A 16,666-nucleotide genomic window follows, 5' to 3' on the forward strand; every position below is an offset into this window, starting at 1 on the left:
CCATGCTCCTAATGCTTCTGCCAGCACTGTCACCAGTGGACTCATAGAGTGACTTATCCACCATCATGATATACAGCATTGTGTCTGATCAAGGAACTCATTTCACAGCAAAGAAAATAAAGCAAAGGGCTCGTGACCATGGAATTAAATGGTCTTATTACCTATCCCGTCACCCAGAATAACCTGCATAACTGAAAGGTGAAATGGCTTACTAAGATCTCAGTTACAGTGTCAGTTGGAAGACAACACCCTGAAATGAAGGGGTTCTGTTTTATAGGATGCAGTATATGCTTTGAATCAGAGACTAATACATAGTGCTGTCTCCTTCCTAGTGAGAATAGTCCAGCAATCAAAGTTGGAAGTGGGAGTGGATCCTCTCACTATTACACCTAATAACCCACTTGCAGAATTTTTGCTTCCTATCCTAGCAACTTTGAGCTCTACCGGTTTGGAGATCTTTGTCCCCAAGTGAGGAATGCTTCCACCAGGGGACACAACAGTGGTTCCTCCCTTAATTGGAAGATGAGACTGCCACCTGGATATTTTGGTCTCCATATGCTACTGAATCAACAGGCAAATAAAAGGAGGGGGGTGTTGTTAATCTACTGGATGGAGTGATTGATCCTGATTACCAAAGGAAAATTGGGTTGCTATACAATGGTGGCAAGGAACACTGTGTCTGTAACCCAGGAGATTCTCTTGGGTGCCTCTTAATTCTTCCATGCCCAATAGTAAAGGTTAATGAAAAACTACATAGCAACAATAACAATAAAAAAGGGCAGAACAGTGAGGACTCAAACCCTTTGGGAATGAAGGTTTCGGTCATTCCACCAGATAAAGAGCCCAGAGCAACTGAAGTTCTGGCTGAGGGCAAGAAAAATATGGAATCAGTAGTTCAAGAAGGAAGCCATAGGTATCAATTACAACCTTATGAGCAATTACAGAAACAAAGTAGCTTTGCATATTTTCCCTTTGCTTGTTATATTCATACGTTTATTTTAGTACACTACCCATCTTCTTCTTCTCTCTCTTTCCCATTTTTATTTTATATACAAGTTGTTGAAAGTTAATTCTAAAATTTAGCCCACAGGTAACAGAATGGGACTGTGACTGAATTTGAGGAGTAATTAATATAGCCAGCAATAGAAACAATGACTTTTGGGACTACGTGTTTCCACATTTTTGGGAAAAGGTCAATATTTGTAAGATGGATAGCTGTTATCTTCTTCGGTAGAAATATAAAACTGCTTTGTTAATGTACAAGAGTTCAAATGCGTGTAGAAAGGTGAATATGGAAGCTGAGTAGCCAAAGGGTTGGACTGTCCCAGTTATTGCTTCTCAGTTCCAAATAAATACTTTTTGCCTGATTTGTAAAAATGGATCTGGGCCTTGTAGACATTTTCCTTTGCTGGCTGGCACATTAAACTCTGTCAGAAGAAGATGCTGGAGAGACACTATAGGAGGAAAGGAGTTTTCTTCCTGGTTCTGAGCTGTTCCCTTGGCAGGCTCTTGTAGCATGTGAATGTTTCCAGTGTCCATATCCTGCAGTGCATGGTGGCCAGTAGCTTTGCCAACAACCCCTTCTCCTTGTGTGGTTTTGTAGCAGAGCGAGAAATTTCCTCAAGAACAGCTTTCCTTGGCATACTAGAGGGTGGATCTCTGGAAAGTTCCAGAGAGTGAATTTCCAGCATCAGTGACTTTTCTGCCGTCTAGTGACCCACTGTTGTGCCCTCTTCAATAAGGTCTGGATCTCAGCCCTAGCAGATGGTGGCCCTTTCTTGGACACTTTATCTCAGTCCTAATGGTAGTAGCTGCTCTTTATATATGCTATTCCTATATTTTTTATGGTTCTCTTTATATCTTACTAGCCAATTCCTTGTTACTCTAATCCCCTGTTACAGTTAATAATTCTTTATATTAAACTTTGTTCAAATTACTTTGTGTTTTCTGTCTCCTGATTGGATCCAGACTGACACACATACCTATGATGTTAATACTAATACTAAATAACCCTAATACTAAAACCAGATAACAATATTACAAGAAAGGATAACTACAGACCAATATGTCTCATGAACATAAACACAAAAGCCCTCAACAGAATATTCACAAATCAAATCCAACAATGTATAAAAGTAATTATACACCATGACCAAAAGGGATTTATTCTGAATATGCAAGGATGGTTCAACATCTGAAAATCAATTAATGTAATCCTTCACATCAACAGGCTAAAGAAGAAAAATCCTATGATCATATCTATAAATGCAGAAAAAGCATTTTGCAAAATCCAATACCCATTCATGACAAAAACTCTCAGCAAATTAGGAATAGAGGAGAACTTCCTCAACTTGACAAAGACCATCTATTAAAAAACTATAGCTAACTAGCCCTGGTGGTCTAGTTGTTAAGATTCGGCACTCTCACTGCCATGGCCTGGGTTCATTTCCTGGCCAGTGAACAACACCAGCCATCTGTCAGTTGCCATATGTGGTGGCTGCATGTTGCTGTGATGCTGAAAGCTATGCCACCAGTATTTCAAATACCAGCAGGGTCACCCATGGTGGAGCTTCCAGACTAAGACAGACGAGGAAGAAGGACCCGGCCGCCCATGTCAGAAAAAAATGGGCCATAAAAATCCTATCAATAACAGCATAGCATCTGGCTAACATAGTACTGGAAGGTGAGAGGATGGCCTAAAAAGACAGGGCAGGGGGTTGGTCCTATGGCCAAGTAGTTAAGTTGGCATGCTCCGCTTCAGTGGCCTGGGGTTCATCGGTTCAGATCCTGAGTGTAGACCTACACACTTTTCATCAAGCCATGCTGTGGAGGCATCTCACATAGAAGAACTAGAACGACTTACAACTAGGATATACAATTACGTACTAGGGCTTTGGGGGGAAAAAAAGACGAAGATTGGCAACAAATGTTAGCTCAGGGTCAAGCTTCCTCACCAAAAAAAAAAGCATAAAAAAAAAAAGAATTAGGGGCCAGCCCTGTGGCTGAGTGGTTAAGTTCCTGCGCTCTGCTTCAGCAGCCCAGGGTTTCACCAGTTTGGATCCTAGGTGCAGACATGGCACCACTCAGCAAGCCATGCTGAGGCGGCATCCCACATAGCACAACCAGAAGGACCTGCAACTAGAGCATACAACCAGGTACTGGGGGGCGCTGGAGGACTGGGAGAGGCGGGAGAGGGGAAGGGGAGGGAGAAGGGAGGGAGGGGGGAGGGGAGGGGGAGAGGGAGAAGAAAGATTGGCAACAGCTGTTAGCTCAGGTGCTAATCTTTGGGAAAAAAAGGAATTACAAAAAAAAAAGGGCAGGGTTCCTCTCTGCTGTACACAGACTCGCTGGGAGTCAGAATCAACTTGACAGCACTGACAACAACAAAGCTAACATCATACTTAATAGTGATAAATTGGATGCTTTTTCCCTAAGATCAGGAACAAGGCATGGATGTCCCCTCTCACCATTCCCATTCAACATCATACTGAAAGCATCTAGTTAACACAATAAGACAAGACAAAGAAGTAAAAGATACACAGATTGGGAAGGAAGAAATAAAACTGTCTTTGTTTGCAGATGACATGATTGCCTACATAGAAAATCCCAAAGAATCAACAAAAAACTTCTTGGTATTAATAAGTGATTACAGTAAGGTCACAGGATATAAAGTTAATATACAAAAGTCAATTGCCTTCCTAAATATCAGCAATGAATGCATGGAATTTGAAATTAAAAATACAATGTCATTTATATTCACACCAAAAATTAAATATTTAGGCATAAATCTAAGAAAATATGTACAGGATCTTTATGAGGAAAACTACAAAACTCTGATGAAATAAATCAAAGTAGACCTAAGTAAAGAGAGAGATACCCCATGTTCCTGGATAGGAAGACTCAATATGGTTAAGATGTCAATTTTCCCGAGCTTGACCTATAGGTTCAATGCAATTACAACAAAACTCCCAGCAAGTTATTTTGTGGTTATCAACAAACTGATTCTAAAGTTTATACAGAAGGGCAAAACATCCACAATAACTAACACAACATTGAAGAAGATGAATGAAGTCAAGAGGACTGATATCAAATTTAAGACTTACTATACAGTAATCAAGGTAGTGTGGTACTGATAAAAGAATAGATAAATTGATAAATGGAACAGAATAGAGGACCCAGACATAGACCCACACAAATGCAGTCAAGTGATCTTTGACAAAGGAGCAAAGGAAATTCAACGGAGAAAGGATAGTCTTTTCAACAAATGGTGCTAGAATTGGACATCCATATGCAAAAAAATGAACTAGACATACAACTTACACTTTTCAAAAAAATTAATTCATCTTAGGCCTAAATGTAAGACATGAAACTATATAACTTCTAGAATATAACAGAAGAAAATCTAGATGACTTTGGGTTTGGTGATGAGTTTTTAGGAATGATACCAAAAGCATGATCTAGGAAAGAAAAATTTGATAAGCTGGACTTTACTAAAATTAAAAACTTCTGCTCACTGTACGACACTGTTAAAAGAATGAAGGGACAAGTCACAGAATGGGAGAGAATATTTGCAAAACAGGTATCTGATAAAGAACTTGTATCTAAAATATACAAAGAACTCTTAGAACTCAACAATAAAAGAATAAACAATCCAACAAAAAAAATGGACAAAGATCTGAAAACATCTCACCAAAGGAGATGAGAAACAAGCATATGAAAAAAATGCTCAGCATCAGACATCAGAGAAAAAACGCTCAGCATCAGAGGAAATTTCAAATTAAAACAACAATGAAATACTACTATATACCTATTAGAACGGCCAAAAAAAAAAAACAAAAAAAACACAACTGAAGATACCAGAAGCTGGTAAGGATGAGGAGTAACAAGAACACATTCATCGCCAGTGGAAATGCAAAACAGTAAACCAATTTTGGAGACAGTTTGGCAGTTTCTGACAAAACTAAACATAATCTTACCATACAATCCAGCAATCATACTCCTAGATATATATGCAATTGAGCTGAAAACTTACGTCTACACAAAAACCTGCACACAAATGTTTACAGCAGTTTTATTCATAATTACCAAAAACTGGAAGCAACAAAGATGTGCTTCATACATCTATACAATGAAATATTATTCAGCAATAAAAAATGATCTATCAAGTCACAAAAAGACATGGAGGAACCTTAAATGCATATTGCTAAGTGAAAGAAGCCAGTCTGAAAAGTCTAAATACTGTATGATTCCAAGGACATGACATTTTAGAAAAGGCAGAACTATAGAGACAGTAAAAATATCAGTGGTTATTAAGGGTTTTGGGAGGGAGAGATGAATAGGTGAAGCATGGTGATTTTTAGGGTAGTGAAACTATTCTGTATGAAACTGTAATGGCGGACACATGTCATTATGCATTTGTCAAAATCTATAGAACTGCACAACACAAAGAATGAACCTTAATGTAAACTATGAACTTTAGTTAATAACATATCAACATTGGCGAATTAATTGTAACAAATGTATCATACTAATGCAAGATGTTAATAATAGAGGAAACTGGGGAGGGGTAAGGGCATGGGCTGGAGTGGGTATATAGAATTCTGTAATATCTGCTCAACTATTCTCTAAGTCTAAAAACTGTACTAAAAAAACAAGTTAATTATATGAAATTAATAAAATTATTTTATCTTATATTTTATATATAAATATAATAAAATTAATTATTTTAAAAATAAATTAAAAGCAAAGGGACCAAAAGAAATAACTTTTTTGGTTCTAATTACAAAGGTAATATATACACCTTTATATCATGTAAGAGTGATTTTGAACAAATTAATATATGGAAAGTATAAAGTTTTTATTACATTATACTTTCTACTTTTGTTGACCTTAATACAGTCTTAGGTACAGAGCAACAGACTTAATTTGTAAACAACAAAACATATTTCATTAAAAATCACCCACTAATACTTACACTTTCCTTTGTACACTGGAGATATTAGATTAAATGCCTTCTTAGAAATGCCATGTCAACAATCTTTTTAAAGTTTCTAAATTGTATGTTTTCCAATGTCTTGGTCTTACCGATCTTACTTAATGAAACTATCTATGATGCTCTGGGATGTAAATAAATCATCTTATCTCCCCACCCCCACAAGCAAGTAACAATGCTTTCACCTCTAGTCTTCATATTGCAATTTTTGTTTGAAGTTTATGGGCAAGATTTAGCTCCATAGATATGGACGGAAATGCAGGTCTGACAAGTAACATCAACATCAGGACTAAAAGTTCCAGGACTACAAACCACTGCAAAGGAAAACACATGGAGTAGATTATTATAATTTCGGTTAGAGATATTTTATACCAGTAACAGAAATATGCCTTCAATATCACACCATTTCTATACTGATGTTATACTGAGTAACGTTTAGCCAGTTAAGTTGTGGAAGATTACTTATAATTTTCAAAATTTTAATTTGATGATCTTAACGGTAGGTGAAAGAATCCTAACTATTTTTTCCATTATTATCAGAATTTTACATTATCTTCTGCAGTGCCCCATTTCTGAGTTCCTATTTCTAGTTCCTATTTCCAAGTCTCTGTTTTCTAAGTAGGACCATTCTGTTTTCCTTCACAGTACAGTAGCTTAAGCCAGAACACTACAGAAATGTTTTATAATACAAAAGAGCACATTAGGAAGAATTAATATACATGAAGATAATTATATTTAGAAATTATAGTAAGAAATTTTTATTTCCCTTTAGCTAAACATAATTTTTTGTAAGAGTCACTACAAAGATTTAATTCAATTATCCTTAGTGGATTACTTATCTATTCTTCTTATTATATAATCTACATATTTAGATATTTATATTTTATAGTTACCACAACAGCTAGCACAATTACTGTGTAGACCTTCATTTTTTCCAAAGCCTGGACGACAGCTATCCAAACGTATCACTTGAAAACTGTGGTCCACAAAATGCATGGCTGGTAGAGTTTTGTTAAAGTCGTGGTAGAAAATATAGGCTTGGCTCCGGAAAAATTCTTCTATCCGATCTCTTGCCTAAGATTTAAAAATACCAAACAGAAGTACAATTACTAAACTGTTAAACAAATTTCTCCTCCTGTATCAGAGGCAATGAAGCGTAGTATAAGCATGCCATGCTTTATACAACAGATGAATTCCTGAAAAGTTGTGGGTTATACTAAAATTAGTCTAGCCTTGAACTTATCAATTATTGCCAATTCATATTTACAATGGTTAAGAAAAATTAAATTGAGGTTAAAGAACACTTGCTTTGAATTATTTGCAGCATGTATATTCCATACATAGATAACTAGGAGTTCATTATCTCTAATTCCAAAAAGCCAAGAAAAATGGAAACCAAAACTTCTCTCTAATCAGCATTACAAACTACTGATGTAAATTTTATTTTATTTTATGAGCACAGAGTTTAATAATAACTAATATTAACTGAGTGCTTCCCATAAGCCATGCACAATATTAAGGGTATGGGCTCAGGAACTAGATCAAGAGAGTAAAAGGAGTTTTCAGACTATGTCCTTAACCTCTGAAGATGGCAGAAGAGAGAGCAACTATTATGACCAATACAGACACAATTTTGGAAGAACCACTGGTTTAACCTAAGCTGACATGATTGTGAGTTTGTTGAAAGATGCTGCTCAGTTACCATTCGGGGAACAAAGAACCCATCCTTCCATCACAGAAAAAATACTTTATATCAACCTGAGGAGCCATGTAATATTCCAGATATACCATTCCAAAACAAAACATCTTGAAGTAGCCAAACTCTATCTTAATTTAAAAAACTGAAACCAGTCGACCAGCCCAGTGGCACAGCAGTTAAGTGCACACGTTCTGCTTTGGCGGCCTGGGGTTCGCCGGTTCGGATCCTGGGTGTGGACATGGCATCGCTTGGCACGACATACTGTGGTAGGCGTCCCACATATAAAGTAGAGGAAGCTGGGCACGGATGTGAGCTCATGGCCAGCCTTCCTCAGCAAAAAGAGGAGGATTGGCAGCAGATGTTAGCTCAGGGCTAATCTTCCTCAAAAGAAAAAGAAAACAAAAACTGAAACCAAAAATCAGTAATACTTCATATTTAAGATTTTTTAAAAGAATAATTTAAATCTACTTCCTTAGAATGTCTTTACTATTGATGAATATTCACAAAATGGAGAAATAGATTTTTGAAGAAACTTTTTAATTAATAAAATGAAGTGTTTACAAAAATTTTTAAATAGGTTCACTGACTATTCAAACACTTTCCCCTTACCACTGAAATTCTCACCTGGAGGATATTATGATTAGTGATATCTTCACAGTCGATGGAATCCTTACAGGCACCTCTCCACCCTGGTGCAAAAGGATTAACTAGAGAGGAAAAAAACGGCATCTTCACAAAAAGATTCTATGAAGTTCCAAACATTCCAATAAAGCTCTAAAAGTTGAATTCAGTATGCATGTGTGCATGTGTTTAATCTATCTGATCGTAGTAATAAAGCAAGGTGCACGATTTGAGTAATGTATACATTATGATTTCACTCCATCTGGGGGCTAATCAAAGTAACTACAAGGCTTTAAAATGAATAAATTTGGTTTGGTTCCTCCCTTTTATTAAGTTTTCAAAAATACAATTAAAATTCTATAAGAAATTATAAGCCAAATGTTAGGTGCACAGTTAAAGCCCATATTTATAAAATGATATTGACTTCTATAAGATAAGCAACAATATATCATAATTGAAGGTAAATAATGTGTTAATTTTAAAAACCATAACCAGGCTAAGAACAACAATATACTTTAGAGCTGAACAAACATTTAAGGTCTACTATTTGTAGGATATCTCATATTAATATGGTAATTAATTTTGTGATATATTAATTAATTAGTTGTTCAATATTAAACTCATAATGTTAAACAAATGTTGAAATTTTTTTACCTTGAAAGGCTATAAATAGCTCAGGAATGAGGCCATTCTTGGGAACTTTAACAACATGGCATTTATATGATGGTTCTATGACATGGCACGACAAATCAGAGATTAAATTATCCAAGATTTTCTTCAGCACTCTAAAAAGCAGGTCATTGTATCTTCCTATACAAGACTTTGTGGTAAAACGTACAGCCATCTGATATGAATAATCAGGTTCCCGATAGGCTTTAAAAAAAAGATGAGAATAAAAACAACTGTGCCTCAAATTAATTTCCTCTACCAATTTTCAAATAACATGTAATATTAAATCCCATCAATCTTGCAAATCAGTGTAGAAACTTATCTAATAAAATGTTTTATCAGTTTATCCTCACAAAATATATAAATCTAATAACTTTAACGAGAAAAGGTTACTTTCATCTGATATATCATCTATTCAGTACAAGAGAAGAAATGCCTTCTGTGGGCTGGCTATCTAGATAAGTTACAGTATCAAGAAAAAAAGATTTTGTGAGGGAAGGTCTTTTTTTTTCTTTGTTTGGTGAGGAAGATTGTCGCTGAGCTAACATCTGTGCCAATCTTCCTCTATTTTGTATGTGGGACACCGCCACAGCATAGCTTGATGAGTGGTGTACAGGTGCGTGGCTGGGATCCAAACCCACAAACCCCAAGCCACCAAAGCAGAGTGCGGGAACTTAACCACTACAACACCAGGCCAGCACCGAGGGAAAGTCTTAATTTGCAGAAAGTGTCATTGCTGTCAGCAATGTCCAGTGAAAAGGATCACTAATGTGATTTTACGGAATTAAACATCAGCTTTTAAATTACCTGGCAAAGTTGTGGTAGATTGTCCTTGCATACCTAGATAGTGGGAAGTGCGAGGCTGAAAGAGGATTATTTAGGATATACTATGTTGATGTCAAGTTAAGGATTTTCTGGTCAAATACACTCCAAATACTCTGTAAGTCATAATAATTATATATAACAGGCTCATTTTCACTAAATGAAAAAACTATACACTTAATTCTTATCCAAACTAAATGTATGTTAAAATGTGCCTACATTCTTACCAAAGATCATAAAGTCATATCTCTGCTTTACCATCTTTTCTTCTTGGGTTTCTGCTCTGACAGTCTTATAAGAAAGAGTACATGTGTAAAGTCCAGACAAAGGCTCCAGAAAATCTTTTACCATCAGCTTTCCTGTTTCAGTTATATTTATTCGGTAATTTCCTAAACAGAAATAGTAAATTATTTAGTTATTTAATGTATGACAATTCCAATACTATTTATTTGGGGTTACAACTAAACACATAAATTTAAAAATTAATGGACTATTTAAACTTCAAGAATTCAACAAAATCTTAATTCTGTCCTACTTCTCTATGAAAAACCACATAAGCACACTTTTCAAATATATCTTGGTTTTCTTTAATTCATTTCTTGACATCTAATTTTGACTGGTTTATGCCAGTAATTGAGTAAATGAGATTATACTGCCTTGTAGTACTATACGATTTCTTTGCATAAGACAGAAATTAATAATGCTTATATTCCAAGACACTCTTCTAACATCATGAAAAACTACATATCAGGTACTTCATCTCCTATTACAAACGCTACAAGCATAAATTTTAGGTTTCATAAAAACTTTTGAAGTAATACAGTTCTGGGAAATAGAGTACAAAAATTACTGCTTCGGTTTTTGCATAAAGAGAAAATAAGCCACAGATCAAGATATAACACGATTTGTCTGGGTATGGAGCAAGTGAAACTGCTGTTAAAATTAAATTTCAATTTGTTCATTCCAATAAGCAACAGTGCTTTTCTAAAATGATGTTCATATCATTAAAAATGATTCTAAGATCAAATAATTTACCTGTTAACTGCTTTTCATTAGGCCCAATCCATAAGTAGGTGGGGTCCACTGTTTCTTTTTCAGCGCGTTTAAAATCCATACAGACAAGGATTGGGCTATTGCGATGTAATTTTACATATATTTTTACTGTGTCAAAATAAAATATTTAACTACATTATATAGCAAATTTAAATTAAGAAATACACTTCCCCCATTTTGTCCCAAAGATACCCTCATTAATTCTTTTTCGATTTCACTATTTTAAAAATCAGCATACTGGTATAACATTTACAATGCTACTTTAAAGTCCTTTTTGCTTCTCATAGTAAGTTTTTAAAACTCTAGACTGCTAGAGTCAGTATTTTTTCATTTTTCTGTGATGTAACAGTGTTGTTTATAAAAATGTACATGATATGAGGCCAGTCCGTGGTGGCGGAGTGGTTAAGTTCCCGGGCTTCACTTCGGTGGCCCTGGGTTTCGGATCCTGGGTGCAGACATGGCACTTCTCATCAGGCCATGCTGAGGCACCGTCCCACATGCTACAACTAGAAGGACCCACAACTATGTACTATGTACGGGGTGGAGGTGGGGGGCTTTGGGAAGAAAAAGGAAAAATAAAATCTTTTAAAAAATGTACATGATACACTTAGAAGTTTAACATACAGATTCAGAACTCACTAGAATCATAATTTTTTGAAGGGTTAGTAGAATCAATTTAAAGATCAGAAAAGGACTTCAGCTTGGTTGCAAAACTATTTTAAAGATGATCATTGTCATCCCTAATGGAAACTTTATATTTAACTATAAATGTCCTCTGTTGGGAACAATAATTAAGCCCATGTGGGGAATACTAGGAAGATTTTCTGCAATGACCTACTCTGTTTCGGATTTGGTGGAAGCAACAATAGTCTGCTTGGAACCAAACCACTCTCACGAGATATTAATTTGAGAGCCTACTGAATGCCAGGCTCTAACTTATAAAGAAGACTGCATCCTTCAATTTGGTGGAAAGTGAGGAACTCTAAACATGGAGAGATTCCAAACGTGACAAACGCTATGAACTGGCCCAAAGTTATCTAAAGTTAGCCATGTGACTAATTTTCCTTGGAGAGTGTGGGAAAGTTTCATCACAGTGATAACATCTGAGCTGAGCCTTAGAGTATGCGTAGGAGTTCTTCTGGCTAATGAGGGAAGGGGTAAGGGTGTTGCAAACCGAGGCACTTCCAGGCTTGGAAATCACTCCTGTGAGTGAGCCTCGCAGGCTGCAAAGCAGCAGAGACACCTGGAAGTGAGGTGGCATCAGAGACAGACATCTGGATTGAATCCCAGCTCCTTACAGCTGTGGGGCTTTAGGCAAGGCGATACAACTAAGGCGTACTGGGGTCGCTGTAAGGATGAAACATCGCAGCCTTCGGGAAGTGCGGAGCACACGGCAGACGTTCGATAAACGTTCGCTCCCTTTCCCTCAGCGGGAAGAGCCTTAGCAGGTCCACGGCACCCCCAGCTCTTCTCTTAGACTCTGCGGGTGAAGAGGTCCTCATTACCTAGGTGTCCTGGCTTGCCATAAATGAAGCCTTTCTTAGTGCGTTCGGAGTAACGCTGCCGTCCAACTGCAGAGGAAAGAAACCACTGACTTTTTAGACAGAAGAGGAGCCAGGGATCAGACTGGGGCGGGGCGAAGCGGAGGAGGCAGCACCGGGAGAAGGGGAGAGGCCTGGGGCCAGGCGGGACGAGCCCCACCTCCTGTGAGGTACCAGAGCACCGCGAAGAGTAGGACCCACGCTCGCATCACGGCTCAGGGGCTAGCGTGGCGGGAGGCGTCGAGGGACGGGCTCCTTCCTACCTCAGCCCCGGCCCAACGCCTCCCCATCGCCCCGCCACACAGCGGAACAAACCACCGGGGCCACCTCCCCTACCCGTCCGCCTCTATCGCGGGAGCTGACGCGCAGGAGAGTGCGTGCATGCTCCAAGGCACGCAGGCGCGTGGGGGCGGGGCGCAGGCGCGTGGGGGCGGGGCGCAGGCGCGTGGGGGCGGGGCGCAGGCGCGTGGGGGCGGGGCGCAGGCGCGTGGGGGCGGGGCGCAGACGCTGGGTCGGGGGGCGCGCGCGGGGCAGGGGGTGTAGCGCGCTGCGCTTCGCGCCTCGTGTCCGGCGCCATTTTCCCGCGCTCTCGGCGACTGACGTCTCTGAGCAGCCCCTGAGAGCAGGAAAGAGTGAAGGAAAGGAACCCAAGGCTTCGCGTTTCAGTCACTTCCTTAGTCTAGGGGCTGAAGAGATCGACGAGACCGTAGGTCCCAATTGGGTCCCAAGTACGGCGGTGAGGTAGGGCGGCGAGGGGGTATGCCATTTAATTATATTCGCGCCTGAGGCAGGGAGAAGCTGTGAGAATTTCCTCCTCACAGGAGACAGGGAGCCCCGCGTGGGAATTTCCTATGCCTTTCTCCTCATGAAGTCCGCCCGAAACTGTGTGCACAATCCTTTTCAAACGCTCACACCCAGTTTTTCCCTAACTGCATTCTTCTGCCCGCAAAGCGAAGAGCCACTAGTGCGCCAACAAGGCATGTCCAGGCCTTCCTGCCCTAGAGGAGCATTTACTCTTCATTTTCAACTTCAAGCCTCAGACGACGTGGAGACCCCGCATGCAAATTTATCTAGAGTTGTGTGCGGTAACATTGCTTTAAAAAGCGGGCCCAACTGAAAGGCGAGATGCCCAAATCTGCTTTTCCTGTGGGGATGGATGATAAGTCAAGATCAGAGAGCTCCAAAGAAACCATGCCCGTGTCTTTCATGGTTCCCTCTTCCCTACTCATTTGGCGGCCTGAAAGGCCCTGTGTGTTGTCTGTTTCTTAGCAGCGGGACACCCTCAGTCGTGGTTTTGAGTAGGCTGATGAGTAGAGAGCCCAAGGTTCAGACAGGGTGCAGAATGATTATTTGGGGGTGAGATTACGAGTTTTCAGTTTTATTTCCTTTGAGCCGAATATGTACTTGGACTCTCTGAGATGGTCCACGGAGCAACCTTTGTCAGTGATTTCATTTTTAGTCACTGTTAATTTTATCTACATAGCATAAGCCAGGAATGTGATTCAGTGAGTCAGATCCACCCCTGTCAGTTACCGCGTCTAGATTCATGGTTTAGTCTCAACTGTTCCCTTCTTAAGGTGATGCTAATGAAGACAAATTTAGGCATTATCTTTGATTCCCTAGGAGTTTATCAGTCCAGTTTTAGTCAAAGTGCATTATAAACCCACAGTGTTTTATTAGTTTCCCAGTTATAAGTAAGTGGTCCTTGTAACTCCTGTGTGATAAACTTTGAATACTGTGAGAAGAGATTTAACGAAATGAGTAGTTTGTTGAAAGTACCCATCCACTGTTTTAAAATAAACTTTAGAACTGTTTTAGATTTACAGAAAAATTGTGAAGACAGTACAGAGAGTTCTCATGTACTCCCAGCTAGTCTTCCCTACCGTTGACATCTTACATTAGTAGGGTACATTTCTCACCATTAATGAACCCATATTGATACATTATTGAAGTCTTTACTTTATTCAGCTTTCCTTAGTTTTTACCTACTGTCCTTTTTTTTTTGCTCCAGGATCCCATCCACGATGCCGCATTACATTTAGTTAGTCATCGTGTCTCTTTAGGTTCTTCTTGGCTGTGACAGTTTCTCAGACATTTCTTGTTTTTGATGACCTTAACAGTTAATGACAATTTTGATGACATTGACCTGATTTTAACTGATCAGGTACTTTGCAGAATGCCTCTCTATTGGAATTTAGTTGATGTTTTTCCTCATTATTATACTGGGGTTATGGGTTTTTGGGTGGAAGACTACAGAGGTAAAGTGCCATTCTAATCACATTGTATCAAGGGTACATACTATCAACATCCTTTATCACTAGCCGGTTACCTTGATTACCTGACTGAGGTACTGTTTGTCAGGTTTCTCTGCTATGAAGTTCCCCCCCCCCCCCACCCTTTTCGTACTGTACTCTTTGGAAGGAAGTCACTATGTGAAGCCCACGCTTAAGCAGTGGGGATTTATGCTCCACCTCCTTGATGGTGGAGTAGGGACATAAATTATTTTACCTATTTACTTTTTTCTATCCCCTTAGGTATCGCTCTCTGGAGTTTGAAATACTCAATTCTGAACTAATTATTTACAGAGTAGTAACACGTTCCAATGTTAAGTATAAAGAACATTGTGATGGAAGATAATAAGTTTTTCATAACATTTTAATAACCAAATAACCATTCATCCTTACACCATCCCTGTGAAATTTTACAGTTCCTCTTCTGCTACTTTTGATGTGCTATTTTTGCTTTTAGAAACTAACAAACAACAAATTTCCCCTTTCAATACTAAAATTAGACCTAGTGTTTAGAGTATTTCTCCGAAATTGATATTATCCTGTAGAACTCCAACTCATGCAAGCTATGGAGATGCTGCATGGTGCCATGATCTTAAAGCAAATGCAAGTTATTCACTCATTTAAAAAAATCATACACATGTACACATATATGTGTATATATATCTTGACTTCCTATACCAATGCATATTTAAAATAAACTAAAATTCATAAAATTATGACATGCATACATTAACTCATAAGTGTGGATTTCTTCTAATGTGGTCTGCTGATGCACAAACCCCCAATCTTAACTCTCAAATATATTTTTATACAATAACAATGTAATTTTTTAACGAGTGAAGGTGGCCTTTTTGAGAATTATTCGCATGTCCAATTCGACATTACTGGGTACCTTTATAAAGACTCACCTCAACAATGCCCCTTAGACCTCAGTATGAAGAAAAGTTCTGCTTTTGAAAAATTATGTGGTCATTTCCCTTTGCCTTTCTCTACAGTCAGATGTGTGCTTTATCTCTATAAGGTGAGAAGGATGTTGGGAAAAGACAGTGACTGGTACATCTCTGTGTACGAACATCTTTGAGTTTACTATCTTATCATCCGCCTCTCCTTAGCTCTATTTTCTTTACTTTTCTGATATATTACATATGTATTTTTGTAAGCTGTCTCAGATCCTATTTGGAAGAAGGCAGGGTAGTAGAAAATAAACACGCATAAATAGAGTATGTAAGTATTCTGTGAGCGGTGGCAAGTAAACCAAGCAGTTCCCAGAAGGGAAAACAAAAGTGAGAGAATTGCATTCAAAAATGAAAAAGTCGAGGTGATAAAAGTGCCCAAAGCGTTTTGAACTGTCTTAGAACTTTCTGAAAACTTGGACCAAGAAATTTTATCACAAGAAAGGAGAAACTGAGAATGAAAAACATAATACTTCGAATGTCGTGAGTTTTCATCGATGGTATTCATGGCTGTCATCCCCGAATCTAGACCCAAAGTTCCAGATTTTGCTCAATTTAAGACACACCTCTTTGAACTTAAACTTGCGAGAAAGCAATCCAGATCGCCTCTCCCCCATGTGCTGGTACTCTCCTACCCATTATCCTTCTAAAATAGACATTTTGAGACAATGTACTGATGCGCCATTTCCATCCTATCGGGGTTCTCGGCTTTGACATTCAAAAGGGGGCTGGAGGAGCGGTACCTCGGGCGCTCGGCGGTGAGCGTCCTTTAAAGCCGCCGCCAGCCAGCGCCGCTGTAACCCCGCGCACCGGCCGGTCGCCGGTTCCTGCCCCTTTCAATCTGCGCCGACGCGGCGGCGGATCCCGGGGACTCCCCGCGCCGGGAATCTCCCGCCAGCTGTGCGCTGCGTCCCGACGACGGCAGGAGCACGTGGAGCGGCCGGGTAGCCAGAGCGGCAGCTCCAGCCCAGCCCAGCTCGGCGGCAAGATGGAAGGTGAGCCTCCAGCCCGCTTCTTTTCTAAGG

At 39.1% G+C, this 16,666-nt stretch overlaps 2 protein-coding genes across 25 annotated transcripts in view; one reads left to right on the forward strand and one right to left on the reverse strand.

Moving 5' to 3' along the window:
• Positions 1-5,723: 5,723 nt before the first annotated feature.
• On the reverse strand, positions 5,724-12,821 carry ZPBP2 (zona pellucida binding protein 2). Of its 16 annotated transcripts, none has more exons than XM_023652585.2 (8): positions 12,558-12,813; positions 12,362-12,427; positions 10,839-10,964; positions 10,031-10,192; positions 8,967-9,185; positions 8,316-8,398; positions 6,886-7,066; positions 5,724-6,306 (listed from the first exon to the last, which is right to left on the reverse strand). In XM_023652585.2, the coding sequence occupies exons 1-8, from the start codon at positions 12,604-12,606 to the stop codon at positions 6,212-6,214; spliced, it is 981 nt and encodes a 326-aa protein (XP_023508353.1). In that variant the 5' UTR covers positions 12,607-12,813; the 3' UTR covers positions 5,724-6,211. The 16 variants fall into 16 exon arrangements, with proteins under 16 accessions (XP_023508353.1, XP_023508355.1, XP_023508352.2 ...); XM_023652587.2 differs by having other exon boundaries at positions 5,748-6,306; positions 12,734-12,821; XM_023652584.2 differs by having other exon boundaries at positions 5,750-6,306; positions 6,916-7,066; positions 12,196-12,427; positions 12,558-12,808.
• An 85-nt stretch (positions 12,822-12,906) lies between these two features.
• Positions 12,907-16,666, forward strand: part of IKZF3 (IKAROS family zinc finger 3) — an 87,362-nt gene continuing 83,602 nt past the window's right edge. For 2 of the 9 annotated variants that reach the window (XM_005597443.4, XM_005597442.4), the window contains exon 1: positions 16,219-16,636. In XM_005597443.4, the coding sequence (XP_005597500.1) occupies positions 16,318-16,636 (319 nt within the window). In that variant the 5' untranslated portion in view covers positions 16,219-16,317. Of the gene's footprint in view, positions 13,139-16,041; positions 16,637-16,666 lie in introns of those variants that run through there. The other 7 variants (XM_023652592.2, XM_070227365.1, XM_023652591.2 and 4 more) reach the window with 6 other exon arrangements.

The sequence above is a fragment of the Equus caballus genome, chromosome 11 (assembly GCF_041296265.1).
Source record: "Equus caballus isolate H_3958 breed thoroughbred chromosome 11, TB-T2T, whole genome shotgun sequence".
NCBI classification, from domain to species: domain Eukaryota; kingdom Metazoa; phylum Chordata; class Mammalia; order Perissodactyla; family Equidae; genus Equus; species Equus caballus.